We start from the raw sequence: 18227 nt of genomic DNA, 5'->3' as shown, positions 1-18227 counted from the left end.
GCACCAAGTTAATAGGCTGTGCTTTTTCTTGTGAGATAGCTTGGAGATCCCTACTTGGCACTTTATTATACCATGCAGAAACGCAATCCGCTCTTGCGTTTCCAGTGATGACTGTGGTATGAGTATAAATAAGCTAGCAAGCTAACACATGGCCTTTTAAGAATCCTGCTGTAGCAGCAGCAGATTTGGTAATTGCCTTGCTGTCTGGGTGTAGCAAAAACATACTAGTAGAGCTTGGCACCTTTCATCTACCTGGAGGAGCTGTCAGTAGGCTTGGGTCGGGATCTGCTTACTGAAACCACTTATTTTAATACATTTCTGAAGTCTGTTATTAAGTAGTTATGATTCTCTTTTTCTTCTTCATGGCAATTTGTAAAAGACAAATGGAAAACCAAAGTGTTAGGATTCTCAACAAATGCACAAATTGTTATAAATTCAAATACACTTTTTTTCTTCTGTTTTTGCAGCAAATTGAATTGATTGTGCAACCTTAGTTACCATGTTTATTTTGATCTTAACTAGATGTTGCCCATACTGAATCTTTTTTGACTTTTCACATGCAGCAATACTGAAAATGGGATGAATGTTGGTATACTAGATATATTTGGATTCGAGAACTTCGCAAGAAATTCCTTTGAACAGCTGTGCATAAATATTGCTAATGAGCAGATCCAGTTTTATTTCAATCAACATATTTTTGCACTTGAACAGGTAAATTCAGCTCTCATGAAGTCTAGCTGAGTCAGCCATCTTGACCCATAGATCATATTCAAAAATACATTATAAACTATAAAATGGTTGTGGAATTTAAATGTAAGTAATGATCACATCTTTCAGCATAGTTGTAGCTGTTTTGTAAATAATGTTGATGGGGCCTATAGAGTATTCCCATGCATCATAAATGTGGAAATGGTTTTGATTTTACTGGTTCAATATTAAAACTTTGGTGACTTTGCAGATTGAATATCAGAACGAGGGAATTGATGCTGCTGCAGTGGAGTATGAGGACAACCGTCCACTTCTAGATATGTTCCTCCAGAAACCCATGGGTCTCCTTTCTCTACTGGATGAAGAAAGTCGATTTCCTCAGGCAACAGACCTAACGTTAGTTGGTATGAGCAAACAAAAATCCTGGCAAACAATTCATGTATTTTGAGAGCATGGTGCGGTATTTTTACTTAAGCTTTTCTAGCGTAATTGTCGTACTGAGGCCATGCCATTTTGTTTGACAGTTTGAGTATGTTTTTCATTGCGCTTCACTGTGCTTCTATGCCTCACATGTTTTTTACATTGCAAAAGTTATTTTACATATCTTGTGTCAAGGGCTTGTCTTCAGTGTTTTAAGAAAATAACCTCTGTCTTGTCCCTGTATGTGAGGTACATCAAGAGACTTTTATCAGCATTTAAAAGGGAAGGCTGAGACATTGCAGAACGTGTGTCTAGGACCACCCTGTGAGTTATCATTAGTGTTGAGAGTAAAGCTAAGATCTCCCAGGATTGCAGGCCCATGTTTATCCAATTAGAAAATATTACTTCACTGCAGATTATCTCATCATAAATAGAAAGTGTGTGTTATTTCTTGTGTGCCATCTGGCTGAATATTTCCCTTCCTTCATGCATAGTTTATGTATGTCTTAACAAATCTTGGCACAAACTTTAAAACATGTAGTGCATGCTATGTTTAAAAATGTTGTCCTGCTTTTATTTACTAGAACTTCATTTTTCCCTGTGGTACGTAACAGAATTTCAGTTTGTTCAATCGGATGTTGTAGCAGGGATTCAAACACTCAGAGAAAAATTACAACTGCCAGGTAAATTGCATGATATATGCACAAGATTTTTCACTTCTGGGCTGCAACTTGAAATGAGGCCAAAGACAGAATGAATGCTGTGGTTTCATTCCAGTTCTTATTTGTGTACTAAAACTGTGAGCCTCCCTGTGGATCCTATAAAACTGTTAATCTCAAATATTGAACTTGCACTTTCAAAGTGTCAAGGAGACAGCAACTGAGATATTTTGCCCACTCTAGATGTGCCAGACCATCACTAATTCCCACCCTCCCACCTCAAAGTCTGCCCCCTCTCCTGCCCTGCAACCTGCCAAAATTCTGAGCTTAATTCTTTTTGCTTTAAATAGAAAGATTCTCAAGCTTGGTTAAACATTAATAGAAAGATAACGCAGAAAGAAAATTAATAGAAAATAAAACGCTAATGGTTTATAACATCAGAAAAAAAATATTTTTGTAGTATTGTCTGACCCACACAAAGTGACGGATAATTTTATCAATTGATTCTGGCCTTGGATCTCTAGTTGCATGTACAGATAAAGAAATACAATAGCAAGTTTTACAGTATCAGCACTAATTTCTTTTTCTGTCAGCTCTTCAGAGGTATATCACAAGAAGCAGAAAGATTTTGGAGAGAAGCCTTTTTTTTTTTTTTTTCCTGTAGGCATACAAAGGCAAGTGGAAGACGGTCCTGACCTGAAAACATTGACATATATTTAAATCTTGATGCACAGAGCAAAATAAATGCGGAAAGGAAGACAGGAAAAATAGAAATAACCACTTAGGCCAGGTCTATGCACAGATCTGAATGCGCACAGTTGAAATAAACCCACCTCCAAATTTGTACACATACATGTATGTACGCGTACATATTTATATGTGTGTATATATATATATAAAGAAATTTCAATACAAAATATGAGAAATCCTCATTCCCTCTCACTGACCCCAGCTGTTTAATAGTTTCCCATGCACAAAACTGTGCAAGAACAGAGATTTGAAGTACGTTATTGCTGGGCTAGTTTTGAATGAGTTATTCCATCCACTAGCAGCAGCTTGGAAGAAAGCATGAAGATGGCACATAGTTATTACTGGGTAATCTGACAGTAGATGTCCTTACAGTAGTTCTGGGTTCTTGAGCAGGAAGCAAGCCTTAATTAGGATGGAGATTTTACTTAACCACTGTAATTCATTTTTATCAACTTCACTTCTCAAATGTTTAGATAAATTTGAAGATAACTTACGATGCAAATACTTCTGGAGACCAAAAGGAGTGGAACTGTCATTTGGTATTCAGCACTATGCTGGAAAGGTGAGGTCATGTGATTTTTATTTAGTTAAAATCATAGTGTTGTGGTCATTATCTGTTTCAACCAGGGTTATTGCCTTTTCCTCACTTTAATAGACAAAATGATGAAGTTTACAGAAACATAGAATCTATGATAAAGTTTCTGTGTGACGCAGTCCATTCTAGAACCTATCCTTAGCACTCTATTAGAAATTAGATGGACAGAAGCCACCTTTTGTTCTGAAAGAATTCTGGCACCAGAAACACCACGACTATGATGTTTTTTAAAGGAACAACTCTGGAACCTGTACAGGCTACACAATTTTTAACATTGTGTGAACGCCACAGTCGTTCTGTATGTGACCATATGTATATTTATATGTATATGTAAAGGCAGTGTATAACAGTGTCTTCAATAGAACTTAAAATCCTGCAGAGAGCATTGGAAAGACTTACTGGTGTAATTTTTGCTAACACAGATAACTTTCTATACTCCACAGCATCAACCTTGTTCTCAGCAGTTCACCTATTACTTTATATGGGAATGATTGTTCAATTGTTTCATGTAACATGAGTTTTGCTTGTGAATTCAGGTGCAAATCTTCATTCACAAACAAAGTGAAAATAAAATAACAATGTTTTATTTAGTTATTAGTAAAGTCTGTTCTATGGCTCATTATAAAGAGTCAAAAATGTTATGATATGCTCTAATAAACTTGGTCCAGCTTTCTGGCCTGTTAAGAATAACTGGAACATTTCACACAAGTTTAATAAATTCTTTGTCCCCAAATGGCCAAGTCATAAAAGCATTACTGACTAGTCATGGAGCAGAACACTCAGTTTCTCTGGAAACTCATGGACTCCAGTGTTTTAGGCTAGGAAGGAATATTGCTGGTAATAATAAAACCAGTTTAAATATTAGAGCAGCTTTTTTAAAGAAAAAAAAAGATTAAGGAAAATTTAACAGATTCTTATATGATTACAAATAGCCAGGCATTAATGTCTATGAAAGATAAGAAAAATAATTTTTAAAAAGGAAAATAAAATTGTCTACTGAAGTATTAGATAGAATCAAAACTATTGTGCCCTAGCATGTGGAAAGAAATGATGAATGTTTACTTTTCCTACTGACATTTTGGAAGTATTAAGAAGCCCGTTTAACAGACCTCTTGACAACAATCTACATCTGAAATTTACTCCTGTTTCAGATCAGTTTGTTGCAGGCAACAAATAAAATTTGACTCCCTGAGAACCATTTCTTATTTCAGATGTAAACTGTCAACTTAAGCTTTAATGAGGTATCTCTGCTATATTACTTCATGCATCCCACAGTTTGATGTGACAAAGCGTAATATAATGTGACTAAAACCCAATTTGATCTGAAGTGACATATGATTAATACAGATGTTTTGGTTTGTTTTTAATATGGTTCACATGTTGAAGACTCTGTGTTAGCTGTACACTTCTAAGTCCTTTGCAGATAATTCACTGGCTTGTCAGCGCTGAACTAACTGGTCGAAGAGGTCATCTTGACTGTTTGCACTTTAAAAAACATGTTATTTTTTGGGAACACTTTTTGGCAACATATCTGATGCTATTTCCCGTGCTAGGTATTATATGATGCCTCTGCTTTTCTTGAGAAGAATAGAGACACTCTTCCTGCTGATGTAGTGGTGGTGTTGAGGACTTCAGAGAACAAACTTCTACAGCAGCTGTTTTCTAGCCCGTTAACTAAAACAGGTACTTTCTGCAACAGCTTTACTTACTTTGCAACATTTTCAGCTACGTCCTCCTTTGAAAATCTAGTTTTTTTCTGGACAAAACTCTGCTTTTCAGCTCTTTCTGCTGTTGAAAGTTTCCTAGATATCTAAAATGTTAAATAATAGTAGTATTGATATATTTTTTTAATACGTATGTGGCCATCAACCCAGGAGGCAAGATTCATCCACTGTTCAAGAGAAAGGGAGACTGTATGGAACTCATTTTGAAAGCAGAATGAGAATGTGTCTTGGTTTTTTGTCCTTTGCTAACTTAAGTTCAGTTGATAGATTCTTGTGTAGCACTTCTTACAATTTCTAAATCATGTAACGTAGGTTGTTAGTTTGGAGATAATACTCATCTGTTTAGATTCATAGGTGCAGTACATAAAAAAGTGTCTTACAAATTTTGAAGTATGCATACTAATCTGCTAGGATTCATTAATTCCGTTTATCTTAAGCTTGTTGACACTGACTTACTTAATAGTGCACAAATCTGTGGCTAAATAAAACCATGAGATAAAATTTGCTTTCTCTGTGCATCGATGCCAGAATACTAGTGACAGGTATAAATGCAGTATACATGCCAACGAAACAAGAAATGTACACATTAAAAATGTCAGTCAATGCTTTCCATGTTCTTAAAGGTCTTTCTTCATAATTAATAAGAAGAAGATGTAACAATAAGGAATAATTCAAATAGAATGCATTGCATTATATTGAAAAATTATTTTGGTCTGATGCAATATAAGCAAGTGTGATGGTTGTATTTCTATGAAAAATATTCTGGGTAGAAATAAATATACGTGCACTAGGTAGTGGTGTGTAGTCTCACTGTGTATAGGCTGTAGGTACAATTCAGTGCCGGTGCAGCATATCTGTCTGTGATTTCTGGAAACTTGGTAGTCCAGTCACAGCCTCTGGTATTGTCCTTAACCTATCCTGAGACTTCTACATAGAAAAAGAACATCTGGAGGAACCCAGATATAGGAACATTCTTTGTACATGTGTAACTGATAGCAAAATATCTGTTTATATTCTACATAGGATAGATTCCTACTACTCTGTTCTTTTCCTGTAATCAGAAGGCTCTGGATTACTTCCCTTCAAGTTACAATTTTAGAGGTCCCGGAGAGGTGAGAATCCACTAAGGAATCTGCTTCTCCTTTCAGCTGTGACAAGCTTAGATGAAGGAAGATGTAGTTTAAGGTAGAGTAGGATTGTTTATTGCCTCAGTAGGAAACACAAATCTTTGAGTCTATTTCTTCTGACATTTGAGTCCTTAATAAAGACTGGTAAAAAGAATTTATTATGCTGGGTGGAGCAAGCAAAGCCAAAAAGAAAGCTCACGTTGGGTCAAATGTGCCTCACCTCCCTCTTTACCAGCCATTTCCTACCTTGGAGCTGTTGTCAGAATGAAACAGATTAGGTGCTTTCTCCGAGTTATCAGTCACAATTATTGTAAATTTTGCATGTTTATCTGCCTCTGGCTTTCTAGAGATGATGTCAGTGACAGCAACACTAAACTGAGAATTTTGCCCAAGATGCATAAAAGGCTCAGTAAGAAAATACTTCTCATTGCAGCAATGTATGTTCACCACATTGGTGTATTTCCACTTCTTCTTTTCTTATGTTCCTTATTTCCTACTTAAATGAATAGGGTGGTTTCTACTTCCCCTAATAGAAAGTTTACCCTTTCGTGGAGTACAAGCAACAAGTTGAGTGTTGTCTGTATTTCTGTCAAGTCAGTACAGGACATCCTGGTAAAAATCATTATGCATGTGTTCCCGCGCGTGGTGTTATAAAAATAACTTATGTCTCTTAGGTCATTGCTATTCTTTGAAAGTCTTTGTGATTTTGCTCAATTTTTTCCAGCTGTCTAATATAATTGGCACCCACATCCTGTTTTGGGGCCTCTGTGTTCTGAAATCAGATCGTTGCCAGGTTTAGTTTTGGCACCTTGCAAGATAAATGAGAGGTTTGGCTGAGCAGAGAGGGTATCACTGGCAGTGCTGCTTCATCTCTGCATAGTGAAGAAAGGTAATGCTATTCACTTAACTTTCTACGAAGAAGATTTTGTAAACAAAAGAGTAGTCACTGTGTAAATTTCCCATCACGCTCTACCCTTGCCTCTAAGCCTTCTTCCCTCCACTCAATATGTACTTTATTTCTAAAGCCAGAAAACAGACAGATTAAGATGCATGATCTTGATACAATTTTCTTCAGCTTTTTGTTGATTACTGACTGATGTGAAAGTTAATAATTTACATGGAAGCCATATTGCATCCCTCCAGGTAACCCTGACTTGAAACGAGCCTTCTGCCAGTATCTCTGGTGTTTTGTTTGAAGATGAGTGACAGCACATTCTCACATCTGCTTGCAACTAGCTCTGGAATTTGCAGTGTACATGGTTTTTGCCAAGCAGCTCTCTCCAATATGTGTAAGAGTCACTAGATGGTGCTATCCCAGAAGCAAGAGGGAATTTGAAACTATTAACGCGGGTCTGCCAATCACTGAAATGTAGTTCTTAAATACCAGTAAGAACAAAAAGATGCCTTTCCCACCCCAGGAAGATCTTCCGTTTGAAGTATATTTATATAACTGTCATGTCTTCCACTGTCAAAAACTGAGCAGCTGCAAGAAAATAAATATTAAAAAGACTAAATTCTTTTACTAATTTAAGATCATGTTAATCCCTGTAATTTATCAAACGTACTTATCCCCTCTTAACAAATGCTTCTGTTTCACAGTAGCAGAATGTGTAGTTTAAAAGGCCAGAAATTAACAGCAGAACTTTAAATGCACATTTGTAATAGTGATTTATGGTTAAAAGAGCACAGAATTAGTGATATAGATGCCAGAACTTAAATCAAACATTCCGGGATTAATTTTGTAGATCGCCCAGCTTGTTTTTTCTTCCTTCAGTGGAAACTTAGGTGCATTCAGCGCAGTTTGGAGTGTTTGTACTTTCTAGGGACCTGAATGAATATACTATTATTTAACCTCTCAGTTCTCTCAACTGCTGCTGTATTTCTCACTTTTTCTACAAGCACAGTTTTTTAGTGCTGAGGATTCTGTATATTCTAAAGCTAAAATAAAATTTACTCCAAATATAAAAGAGAAACTGAGCGTTTAAAAAAGTCTACCACAACTACAGTTGAATATGCATGTTTCCATTCATAAGGCATTCCTGTTTGTAATGTTGGTTTATTGCTGCCACAGCTAATGCATTAGAGAGAAAAGAAATCATGCAATCTATAAAAGAGTCCACTTGAAAGAGAAGCGGGTTTAACTGAAAAGATTAAGGAGAGGCCTGGTACATTCACTACTGGTAGTAGTGAAGAGTCAGATCATTTGACTCCCTGTTCTAATACTTAAGAATTTTTGCAGTATCACGTTTAAATGCTGATACCATTAGAGTGCTTGAGGTTTTTAAAACCACTGGAGTTTTTGTGACCGTAGCTTCCTCCTCCACTTTTTGCTCTTACTTTATGTTCCCCAACTGATCTGATTGTGGGGAGAGAGGAAGGGTGCAGGAGAGGGTGTTCATCTCAGAAAAGTTGCAGCACATCATTCTCTACTTTTGAAACACAATCCCTGCAGGCTTTTTCCCCCTTGAAAATTCACACACCTTTAGAGCTTTTGTCGCAGTGACTCTGTTCTACCTTAGATCGTTTCTGGAGAGATGGGGGGAGATTTGCCACCTGCAGGGAGGAAAAGAAAAATACTCCAGCCTTCCACCCCCAGAGTAGAGACGCCACAGAAGCATTTCTGTCCCAGTTCTGGGGCTGTGTAGGCACTGGGCTTGGCTGTGTAGATTAAACAGAGCTGAGTACCAGAACTGATATAGCAACATCACCTCTGATAATTTTAGTAGTATTGGGTATTGCGCACACAATCAGAGTGTACAATTTATATATCATGCAGGGTTAATAAACTCATCTTGTTCATAGTCTTTAGATACATGAGCTAGAGAGAACTGGCGTGAAGGTTTTTACAACCTTCACCATAGTGTTAGGATATTTTAACAAGGGAGAATTTTCATCCAAAGATTAAGGAAAATAGATTTTTTTTCAAAAACAAATTAATTAGAATTAACCTGCTTAAAGGTCACTTCCCTTCCTCAGTATTGACTTATGGTTTGTTTTCTTTGTGCCTTTGCATCTCCTGCCCTACATAGAGCCCTCAGACAAAAATTAATGATAAACAATGTATATCCCATTTTTTAAAAAAAGAGCAGACAGACCACATGCAGAGAAAGAATGTGGATAAAATGTGCCAGGCTTTCTTTATGCACGCTAACATACACAAGAACTAGGGCTTTTTGCAAAATCATGGTAGAGTTACTTTTCACCATTCTTTGGCAATTTCTCAAAGTGGGTAGTGTTTCTTTTATTTCAGTCTCATGAAAGGAAACTACTGGGCACAGGGTGAAATCTTGGCCAGTTAAAATCTTCAGTGCTTTGACTGTTTTTGATGGAACCACATTACTGCGCTCTCCTACTGAATGCAAGTGCTTCCTCTGGTGCTAGGTAGGGTCAAGACTCCTGGTTTGGTCTATGTCAGGCTTGCTCACTGAAATACAGCCTGTTTCCATCTGGGCTTAGTGGATTTTTTCTTTTAATTCCATACATCACAATAGAGTGAGAGACTCAAATACATCTTAATTTTGCAAATTTATCCTGCAGTAAATTCTACTTAGAGTGGAACTTTTGTGTTAGTATTTTCACCTCTAAGAAATAACTGCAGGCACTCTAAGTCAAATGAATTGGAAACAAAGCCATTGTAATTATAATCCCACTACTTATAGATGAATCAGAATTTACATTTTGTAAGAATTTGGGTCAAGTTAATGGAAGCTGTATATTTTCACTCAGAACAGAGGCTTTCCTACTTCTGACTGGTCCATATGTTAAAGGCATATAAAAGTTAATCGTTTTTGCTTTGCTGCCAGTGTGTTGTGTGCAAAGAGAGGCTTTAAACCACAGATGTGCAATGCAACAATTGTGAACTTTACTGAATTGCAGATGTGGGACATCAGTAAACTAAATTAAATGTAGCTTAACTGTGAGTTTGATTACATTTTATTTTGTTGTTTAGTTCAGCATTTTACAGTTCAGTATATCTTTTTCTTCTCATCCTAAGGCTTTATGTCATAGGGCAAATACAGTACACAGATACAAGACCTGCAAGCAGTAGGATCCAAAACATGCCATACGATAGCCCTAAAAATGAAACTCATCTAGAAACAGAACCATCTATCAGATGAAAGTTAACGTCTCAGTCCTACTCAGACTTCACATAAGGCATAACAATTATTTACAGTAGAGAATAACTCTATAAATAGTGTCAGTGAATCACTGGAATTGCATGTGAAAGCACAACAGATGGGAAGGTCAAGCTAGGTTTATCATGCTCCTTTGGTAAAGGGTGTTACCCAAGCAGAGGTCCACTTTTTTTAATATGCTACTTCACAGATTACGTTGTACTGAAAATGGGTAAAAGACATAACTTAGATTCTTTTCTCCAAGTGCTTGCAACTTGAACCGTCCGAAAAACTACAAATGGACAGATTTTAAGAGCAGAACTTGATGATCTTATTGGTTTGATTCATAGTAGGATATCCCCTGTAGTAAAAAAAACTGAAAACAATTTTTCTTTGCCTTTCTTTCAGAAGAGACATCTTTTCAGTTTTCATTTTCTAAACAAACTTTTAAATTCTACAATGAACATTATCTCACACTAATGACTAAGTATTGTCTTAGAACTTTGTTGTATACACTAATTAAGATCAAAATATTTTGATACTGAGGAGGAATCAAGTCTATTATATACAAGATGTTACTGGTTTTTATATTAATCAGTAGGCTGAGGGATCTCACTGAGCAACATATACAGAATTTAAATAGAGAAATACTCGGGCAACATTATGCAGTAGCTATTTTAATGAGTAGTTTGCTAGGTAGTTTCTAAAGGCACTATGCTCTGTAAGGTCAAACTCTGTCAGAGATACTTGGTTCATCACTGGCATTTAGTACCTCCCAAAATCAAGCCTCAGAATAGTGATTATTTTTAAATTTGCCAGTGATTTTGTAGAACAGATAAATTTGTTGAATATTCAGATAACATTGCTGTTTTGAATATCCATAATGGTTTTTTTGTGTCTGTGTGTGTGTTTGGAGTTTATTACAAACTACATGCTTATATTTCCCGGTATTTCAAAATAATTGAATTAGGAGTTTTATGTAAGAGATTAATGTAGTTGGTGGAGAAGAAAACTCTGAGTCTGTATGGGATTTTTTCTATTTATTTTGAGTATTTCATATTCTGAAGGTACTCTCTTGCTATTAATTTGTACTTTGCTTTAACGCTATCAATTTTCTTTACTCCTTCAGCATACAGCAAACTGTAAAGGCCAACTTTACTAAACCAGCATCATCTTTTCTTGTATTATTTGACTCTGTCTGACTTATTCTGACCTGATTTCACTTGGGGTAGGATAGCTTATAACTGAACTGCCTGGACAACATGTCACTGTGTGTCAAAGACAGAAAATGCATTTGTGGGTCTTTGTATTAGAGAGTATTTGTTTCATTAAGTGTGGAGATATAAATAAGAACAATGTTTTGAATTTCTGCAAAAATAACTGATTTTATGCTTTTTGTGGTAAGATATACATGGGCTGCTCTGAAAGTAATGCCTCCTATTTTATTATGTTGCCCCATGACATCAGAAGTGGATGCTGGTGGTAGGGCAGTTGAGGTTGAACCTTCCCACCAATACTCCATTACATTTTGTTGCTGCATGACGGGTAGCAGCAGAGGGGCAGTTTGATACAATGGCATCTGACATGGAAGTGTGCGTGAAGCAAAGGTGTGTCACTGAATTCCTCCCTGCAGAAAAAATTGCACCCATTGACATTCATTGGCACTTGCTGAACATTTTTGGAGACCAAACAGTGAATGTGAGCACAGTGAGGGGTGGGTGGTGTGTTTCAGCAGTGATAACAGCAATGTGAAAAACAAACCACGTTCCAGACAGTCATGCACAGCTGTCACAGCATGAAATGAAGATTCTTGATCATCTCATCCATGTGAGTCAACTAGTGGTGGTGACTATATTGAAAAATAGTGCCTTGTAGCTGAGAATTTGCTCAAATCAAATAGTGTTTTTGTGTTCTTTGTATCTGTTGTTGCTTCCATGTAAATAAAAGGGAGACACTACTTTCAGAGCAACCTCTGTAGAAGTGCTGAAATCCAGGGTAACAAACATTCAATTTAGAAGCCGCAGTTTGAGACTAGATTAAATGACCGATCAGCACCATTAACGCCTAGAACTGAGATGTGGAGGCTTGGGAATTTTATATTGCTCTTGTAACGATCTTTCTTCCTAAATAAGGACTTGTGAAAGGCAGCCCTTTTCTTGAAGTGTACAAGCCTATTTTTGACAATGTTTTTTGTTCTGTCTAGCTTGCGGTCTTAGACATTGAGACTGACGGTCTGACTGAGGTTGGAGAAAACTTTCCTCCATTTGATTCCATGTGCTTTCAGTGACATATTTATACTTGAATGTTTACCACAGGATTCACTGGGAAAATTCAGTGATTTTAGCAGGATCTGGATTAGATTCTCCGTATGTATATATGGAGCAACTTCAGCAGCAGGTCATTAAGTGATGTAACATATACCATAAAATGCACTGTATCATATGTTTTATGGGAAATAAACATACTCTGGAAATGAAAACTGTGGGCTAGAAGTTATGGTCCCTGACTTCTTCTGGTTTTCCTGTTTATTCACTGGTCTTTTAGAAATTTCTTTTGGCCTCAGGTTAAACTGTGAAATGTGAAGCTTAATTAGTATTTAATGACAGCCCATCTGAGACAGAGACAAGATGATGAGAGGTGAGCTGCCAGTACTTTTGCTGTAGATTTGTGTTGGTGAGATAAAAATATTAAGGTAACCATATTTTTTTAATAATCAAAGTTTAACATTTTTAGGTAAGATTTTTTGGAAAAAAAAAATCACAAAATCACAGGGGTTGGAACAGACCTCAAGAGATCCTTGAGTCCAACTCCCTGCTAAAGCAGGTTCCCTACAACAGATCACACAGTTAGGCGTCCAGATAGGTCTTGAATATCTCCATAGAAGGATACTCCACATCCCCTCTGGGCAGCTTGTTCCAGCGCTCCATCACCCTTACCATAAAAAACTTCTTCCGCATGTTTGTATGGAACTTCTTATGTTCGAGTTTTAGGCCATTACTCCTTTGTCCTATTGCTGCCCACCACCAAGAGCCTGGCCTCATCCATTTGCATCTCGCTTCCCTTCAGATATTTATAAACATCAATCAGATCCCCCTTCAGTCTTCTTTTCCTCAGGTTAAACAGACCCAGGTTACTCAGCTTTTCCTCATACGGGAGATGCTCCAGTCCCTTAATCATCTTTGTGGCCCTCTGCTGGACTCTTTCTAGAAGATCCCTGTCTTTTTTGAACTCGGGAGCCCAGAGCTGGACACAATGTGCAAAATAAAGGATGTCAAATACATAAAATAATGATGGAGACCAGATCTGATTTGCCATCTATTAATAAAGATAAATGCAACATATATTCTTTCAGATGCTTCTAGAAGGAAAAAAAAAAAATTCTCTGTTCCTCATAGAGATCATTAAAGTAAGGGTGTGGGTTTTTTGTGTTTTTTTTTTTTTTTTTTTTTTTTTGGTAACACTAAAAATGGAGAATGTTCTTCAATGTTAAGGTCTTCACAAAAAATATACTGCCGTTTTTTCCTTCTAATCTAGATTGTGGATGTGGTTACAGGAATCAGGGAATGTGCTGAAGCAATGGTGAACATCTTGTTGGTGGTGAAGTACTTTACTGCGGGATTCTTAGTTATCTGCTGTTTCCCCAAGTTTTCAAGGTTTGTCGTCCCAGTCAGATCACATATAACAATATCAAATCTTACACTGCCAAAGACATGGATGGAAGTTACTAAGAATCATATCTGAAAAACTATGACCAATGTCTTCTGATAATGTATAAATGATAAAAAAAAAAAAAAAAAAAAGATGAGTCACTTTGCAGCCTGATCTGTTCAGTCTCCTGAAGCTGCAGCATTAGAGAACAGTCAGCCTGTCAGTCCCAGCCTGTTATTCAGGTCTCCAGGTAGTCAGGCTGCAGACCTGACTAAAAATGCTGGGCGTCAGGAGGTAGATAATTCCAGTGTTGTTTACACCATAACTTCTAATAGCTTTTTCCAAACAGTTCTTCATTTTTTTGTTGTGGTTTTTCACTGCTGCTTCAGATGGTTAGTTCCCAGGCTGTACTTTGTTTCTCACTCCATCATTAATCCTGTGCTTGGACAGAAGTACCTAACCTCGTCCATCAGGCTGTGGCCAGATAGGCATGCAATCCACTCTTTTTTTGCCACCATCTTTTTCCAGATGTGTCCCTCCTGTGTCCTGTATGTGTTTATCCCATAATCAAATGGTAGCATATGTGCTCTGCTGTGTAAATGTGGTTGTTTCATGGGACTGCGATGTTTTAAGAACAACATTAGGTTTGCTTGCATGATCACATATATGCCTGTGATATTTCAGAAAATGTCTGCATTTCAGTGAGCACACCCCAATTGTGTAGATGGCTGCTCATCTCTAATTCAGTTTAGCTGGAAAATTGGGCAAGTGGCTTGAAGTAGCCATTAATAGTCAAGGTTGTGTTTTTAAAGCATCTTGGTTACTGCCAGTAATTAACTGCATACCATAATCTATTCTTTCTTAGTGCTTACTAGGTAAGGGTTAAAATGAAGACCTTTCTCACTGAAGACCATACATTTACATATTGTGGAATATAGTAGGCAGTTTGACCTTCATTTCATCTCAGCTGCTGTCAGGAATGTCTTTATTCTCTTGCATACTACATGGAGCCTACTAACCTACTGTGTTAAAACAGCATTTAAACAAGACAGGAATCATGCTCACAAGCAGATTTATTTGTTGCGGTAAACGTTGTGTTTTGCTTGCCAGTGGCTGCCTTGCTAACGTGAGAAGCTTCTGCAATGTATGCAATAGAGAGTCTAGCAATGTGAAGCTTTTAAGTAACTGTAAATATATCTACTTCATGCTAGCAGTAAGACTAAAGAAAACCGTAGTGTGTGATTTGAGATTTGTGATCAGAAACTGTCAGTTTACTATGGCATAGATTTTTCATTTCAAATAATCACAGTCAAAAACATTGAATATTTTTTTGCTTCTGAGACTATTACTCCCAGTTAGATTATTCCCAGACGGACCTCACTGTTGCTCAGTTTTCTTGGTTATTGGATTCTATTTTGTAATATGGATCCAATTTTTTTAAATACCGTTTCTTATTCTTTATTTACTCATTCAAAATGGGAAGAAATTCTGTTTTCAGAATAAGCAGCAGTGGTAATGTGTATTTAATGATCAATATATTACATAGGTAGTATTTTTATAAATACATTCCTGTGTAAAATACAAAGTACACAAGAAAAAAAAACACAAGATTAGCGTAAATGAGTTCTGTGACTTAAAACAATAGAGTCTTGGTAGTCAGTGACCAGATTCAAATTAGCACCCAATAAAAAATTACATGTATTCATTTATAGGCAAGCTAAGAAAAGCTTAGTCTTACGGTAGTAGAAGATGAAAATGCATTATGAAGATAAGCAGTCTACTTCCTTAGGCTAGATAAAACGTACTGAAAGGAAAGACAGAGAGGAATCTCTACGTATCAGGCATTGTCTGACTCTGTACCTCTCCTGGAGTGCAAGTGCTTAGCTGTGATTAGAAGTAGTGTCAATGAAATATGAATGCATTGTAGCATTTCTGACCATATTACACTGTATCTGCAAGTAACTCCTCTTTATCTGAACCAGAAGCATGAAAGAAATTAATAAAATACATGAGGATAAGGAAAGAGCTTGTACTGTGTCCTCTCTATAATAGTAATATCCATGATACAGCTTGTACAATAAGGTGACATTGTCATTAGGCTCTCCATAAGTCATTTGCACTTCACAAACTAGAAGTTATATCAAAGCATACAGTATGTCTTACCTGGCATGCTTTTACTTTGGAAGGGAGGAGTGGTCTATAGTAGGCATAACCAAAATGTAGTTATAATTACAGTGCTAATATTAGTCATATTTACTTGATACTACTTGTAGAACGCATCACCTAAGAGTAGTGGAGTAATTAATAATGTTAAGCAATATCAGAACGTCCAGCCAGAGAGTGAACTTTTCCTGATTAGTGTGGAAAGTTAATGGCTTGAAAAATCATTAATTTTACCAGATCACACAGTAAGTGCAGATGCAGGAGAGAATCCATGAATGCTGACTTGTCCTTTCTGAAATCTAGAGTGCGCTTCCAAAGTCCAACTTGAAAAAGACAACTCATGTCTTTGTTCTGTGCTATGTAAATACTTGACATACTTTCAGAACTTCTCCTGCTTGGTCTTGTGTAGTGTAAGAGATATGGTTCTTTGACATCTCTGTCTTTCTCACCTAGGTGGAATGAGAATATATTTGAAGAAACAGGAGTTTTCCTCTGCAGTTTCAAGGCAAAGTTTATGCTGAGTATAGACACAGTGACCTTAGCAGTGTCTGCATAGACTTCTTTACTGCTACTTCTTTCTGCAGGAAGGTCTTGGAGCCTTTCACGGACTCTAATGACTGAAAATTCACAAAGCATTCATGACATTCCTAACTTTATTACACAGACAGGAAAAAAAGAAACATTGGGGCTGGCTGACTCCCCCACTGACACAAATCAATCCCAGAAACCTTTGTCTCTGACACTGCATACACACAGGTAGGAGCCTTCATTGTTCAGATGAGCAGTCCAGCCAAACTGAAAAGGAAATGCACATGAATAGAACTGAACATGTACATATTTAAAAGATCAGTCCTAGTTCTAAAAAAACTAAACCAAAACAAAAAACTCAGAAAATTTTGAGGGAGTTTTTTAATTTGTCCATTTTATGGCATTGGATCTAATATGCATAGTGTTTCATTGTCATGGTTTTGTGATTTTCGGTTATTGGTATTCCACATCATAACATCATGTAGTGGACATACCTAGTTCTCAGAAGAGAAGGACTACTACAGTCCCCATGGTACTTTGCTCCTTTGTTACCATTTTCCAGCCGGAGGGAAAAGATAGAAGCTCGCAGTATAAAAACTTGCAGATCACGAGACCTCGTCCCTTTTTCCGCCATCTCTCGTCTTGGCAGCACCTCGCTCTCCAGCCGTCTTATCGTCGGTAGTAGAGTAAGGCCTACCTTGATTTTGGGACATTCTCTCTCTCTGTATTGGATTTATCAGCTTAAATTGTAATTATATTGTATTATAGTGTGTTGTTTTGCATTCCGATATCGTATTTAGTAAATTAGTTTGTTTCTCCTCAGATTGTTGCCGCTGTTCTTTGCTCTCAGGGCCATCTCCCTACCCTTTTCCCCTTTCCCCTTTTTCCCGGGGCGTGGGCCCTTGGGTCCCCCGTCCCCTTTGTCACGGAATCGGGCCTAACGCCCGTAAACCGTTGACATTCATTTAGCTCTATGAGCATGTTGCTTGTGTTTTGTCTAAAGTATTGACCATGTAATGTGTGTGAAGCCAGAATTCTGACAGGCACTGTGCGGTCTTTTAACCTTTAACCAGCTTAACCTTGCAAGGAACTCATGGCAGTTTTAACTGGCTATGGTATTATCAAAAGGCATTTGTTCTTCAAATATTGATGTTCTTCACAAAGTGGAATAACATTTTACTATTTCTGGTGTGTGAAGTAATAAATGACCTTTTAAATGAAAATCAAATGCGGGGACAGGTACTCCAAATGTTTACTGACTATAAACATTACCCTCATTCTGGGTAAAAAATCTCTCATTATGTAAACTAATTTTCAAGCCACATTTGTTCTGTTATTAGTTTTATTGGTTGGGCATGTTGCAGATAGGTATTTTCCTGAACATGAACTAGTTAAGATGAAATTTACTGAAACATCATTTTATATTTGATCTAGAAAAGAAAACCCTGATAACATTTTTCTGTGGCTTTCAAATTGTGCTACAGTTGTGTAGTTAACAATTACATTGGAGCTCATTTGACATGTGAAAGAAGAACAGATAAAAATCCATAAATAAATGTTGGTCTTATTCTTAGCTTACTCTTTACTTTTGCCAGTAAGAAAAATGACATTATTAGTGTAAAATAGACAGCAAATCATTGTTTCTGATTGAAATTTGCTTTTCCCTGTAGTAAATTGCAGTCATGCTAAGGTAAACTGTTATGTACTTTGACCATACCATATATACTAGTGTAGTACCTAGTAAATGCACAGGATATTGAGCATAATGCTCTGGTAATAGAATATTGCTG

The 18227-nt window shown here is 36.9% G+C and overlaps 1 protein-coding gene across 16 annotated transcripts in view; it reads left to right on the top strand.

Moving 5' to 3' along the window:
* MYO3B (myosin IIIB) overlaps positions 1-18227 on the top strand; it is a 231995-nt gene that overhangs the window by 110064 nt on the left and 103704 nt on the right. For all 16 annotated transcript variants that reach the window (XR_002439454.1, XR_002439455.1, XR_002439456.1 and 13 more), the window contains 4 exons: positions 564-711; positions 959-1112; positions 3011-3099; positions 4686-4815. Coding sequence is in view for 13 of the 16 variants with exons in the window: in XM_021399366.1 (XP_021255041.1) it covers positions 564-711; positions 959-1112; positions 3011-3099; positions 4686-4815 (521 nt within the window). In the remaining 3 variants the exon portion in view is untranslated. The remainder of the gene's footprint in view (positions 1-563; positions 712-958; positions 1113-3010; positions 3100-4685; positions 4816-18227) is intronic.

The sequence above is a fragment of the Numida meleagris genome, chromosome 5 (genome assembly GCF_002078875.1).
Source record: "Numida meleagris isolate 19003 breed g44 Domestic line chromosome 5, NumMel1.0, whole genome shotgun sequence".
NCBI classification, from domain to species: domain Eukaryota; kingdom Metazoa; phylum Chordata; class Aves; order Galliformes; family Numididae; genus Numida; species Numida meleagris.
This window is presented reverse-complemented; position numbering and strand designations above follow the sequence as displayed.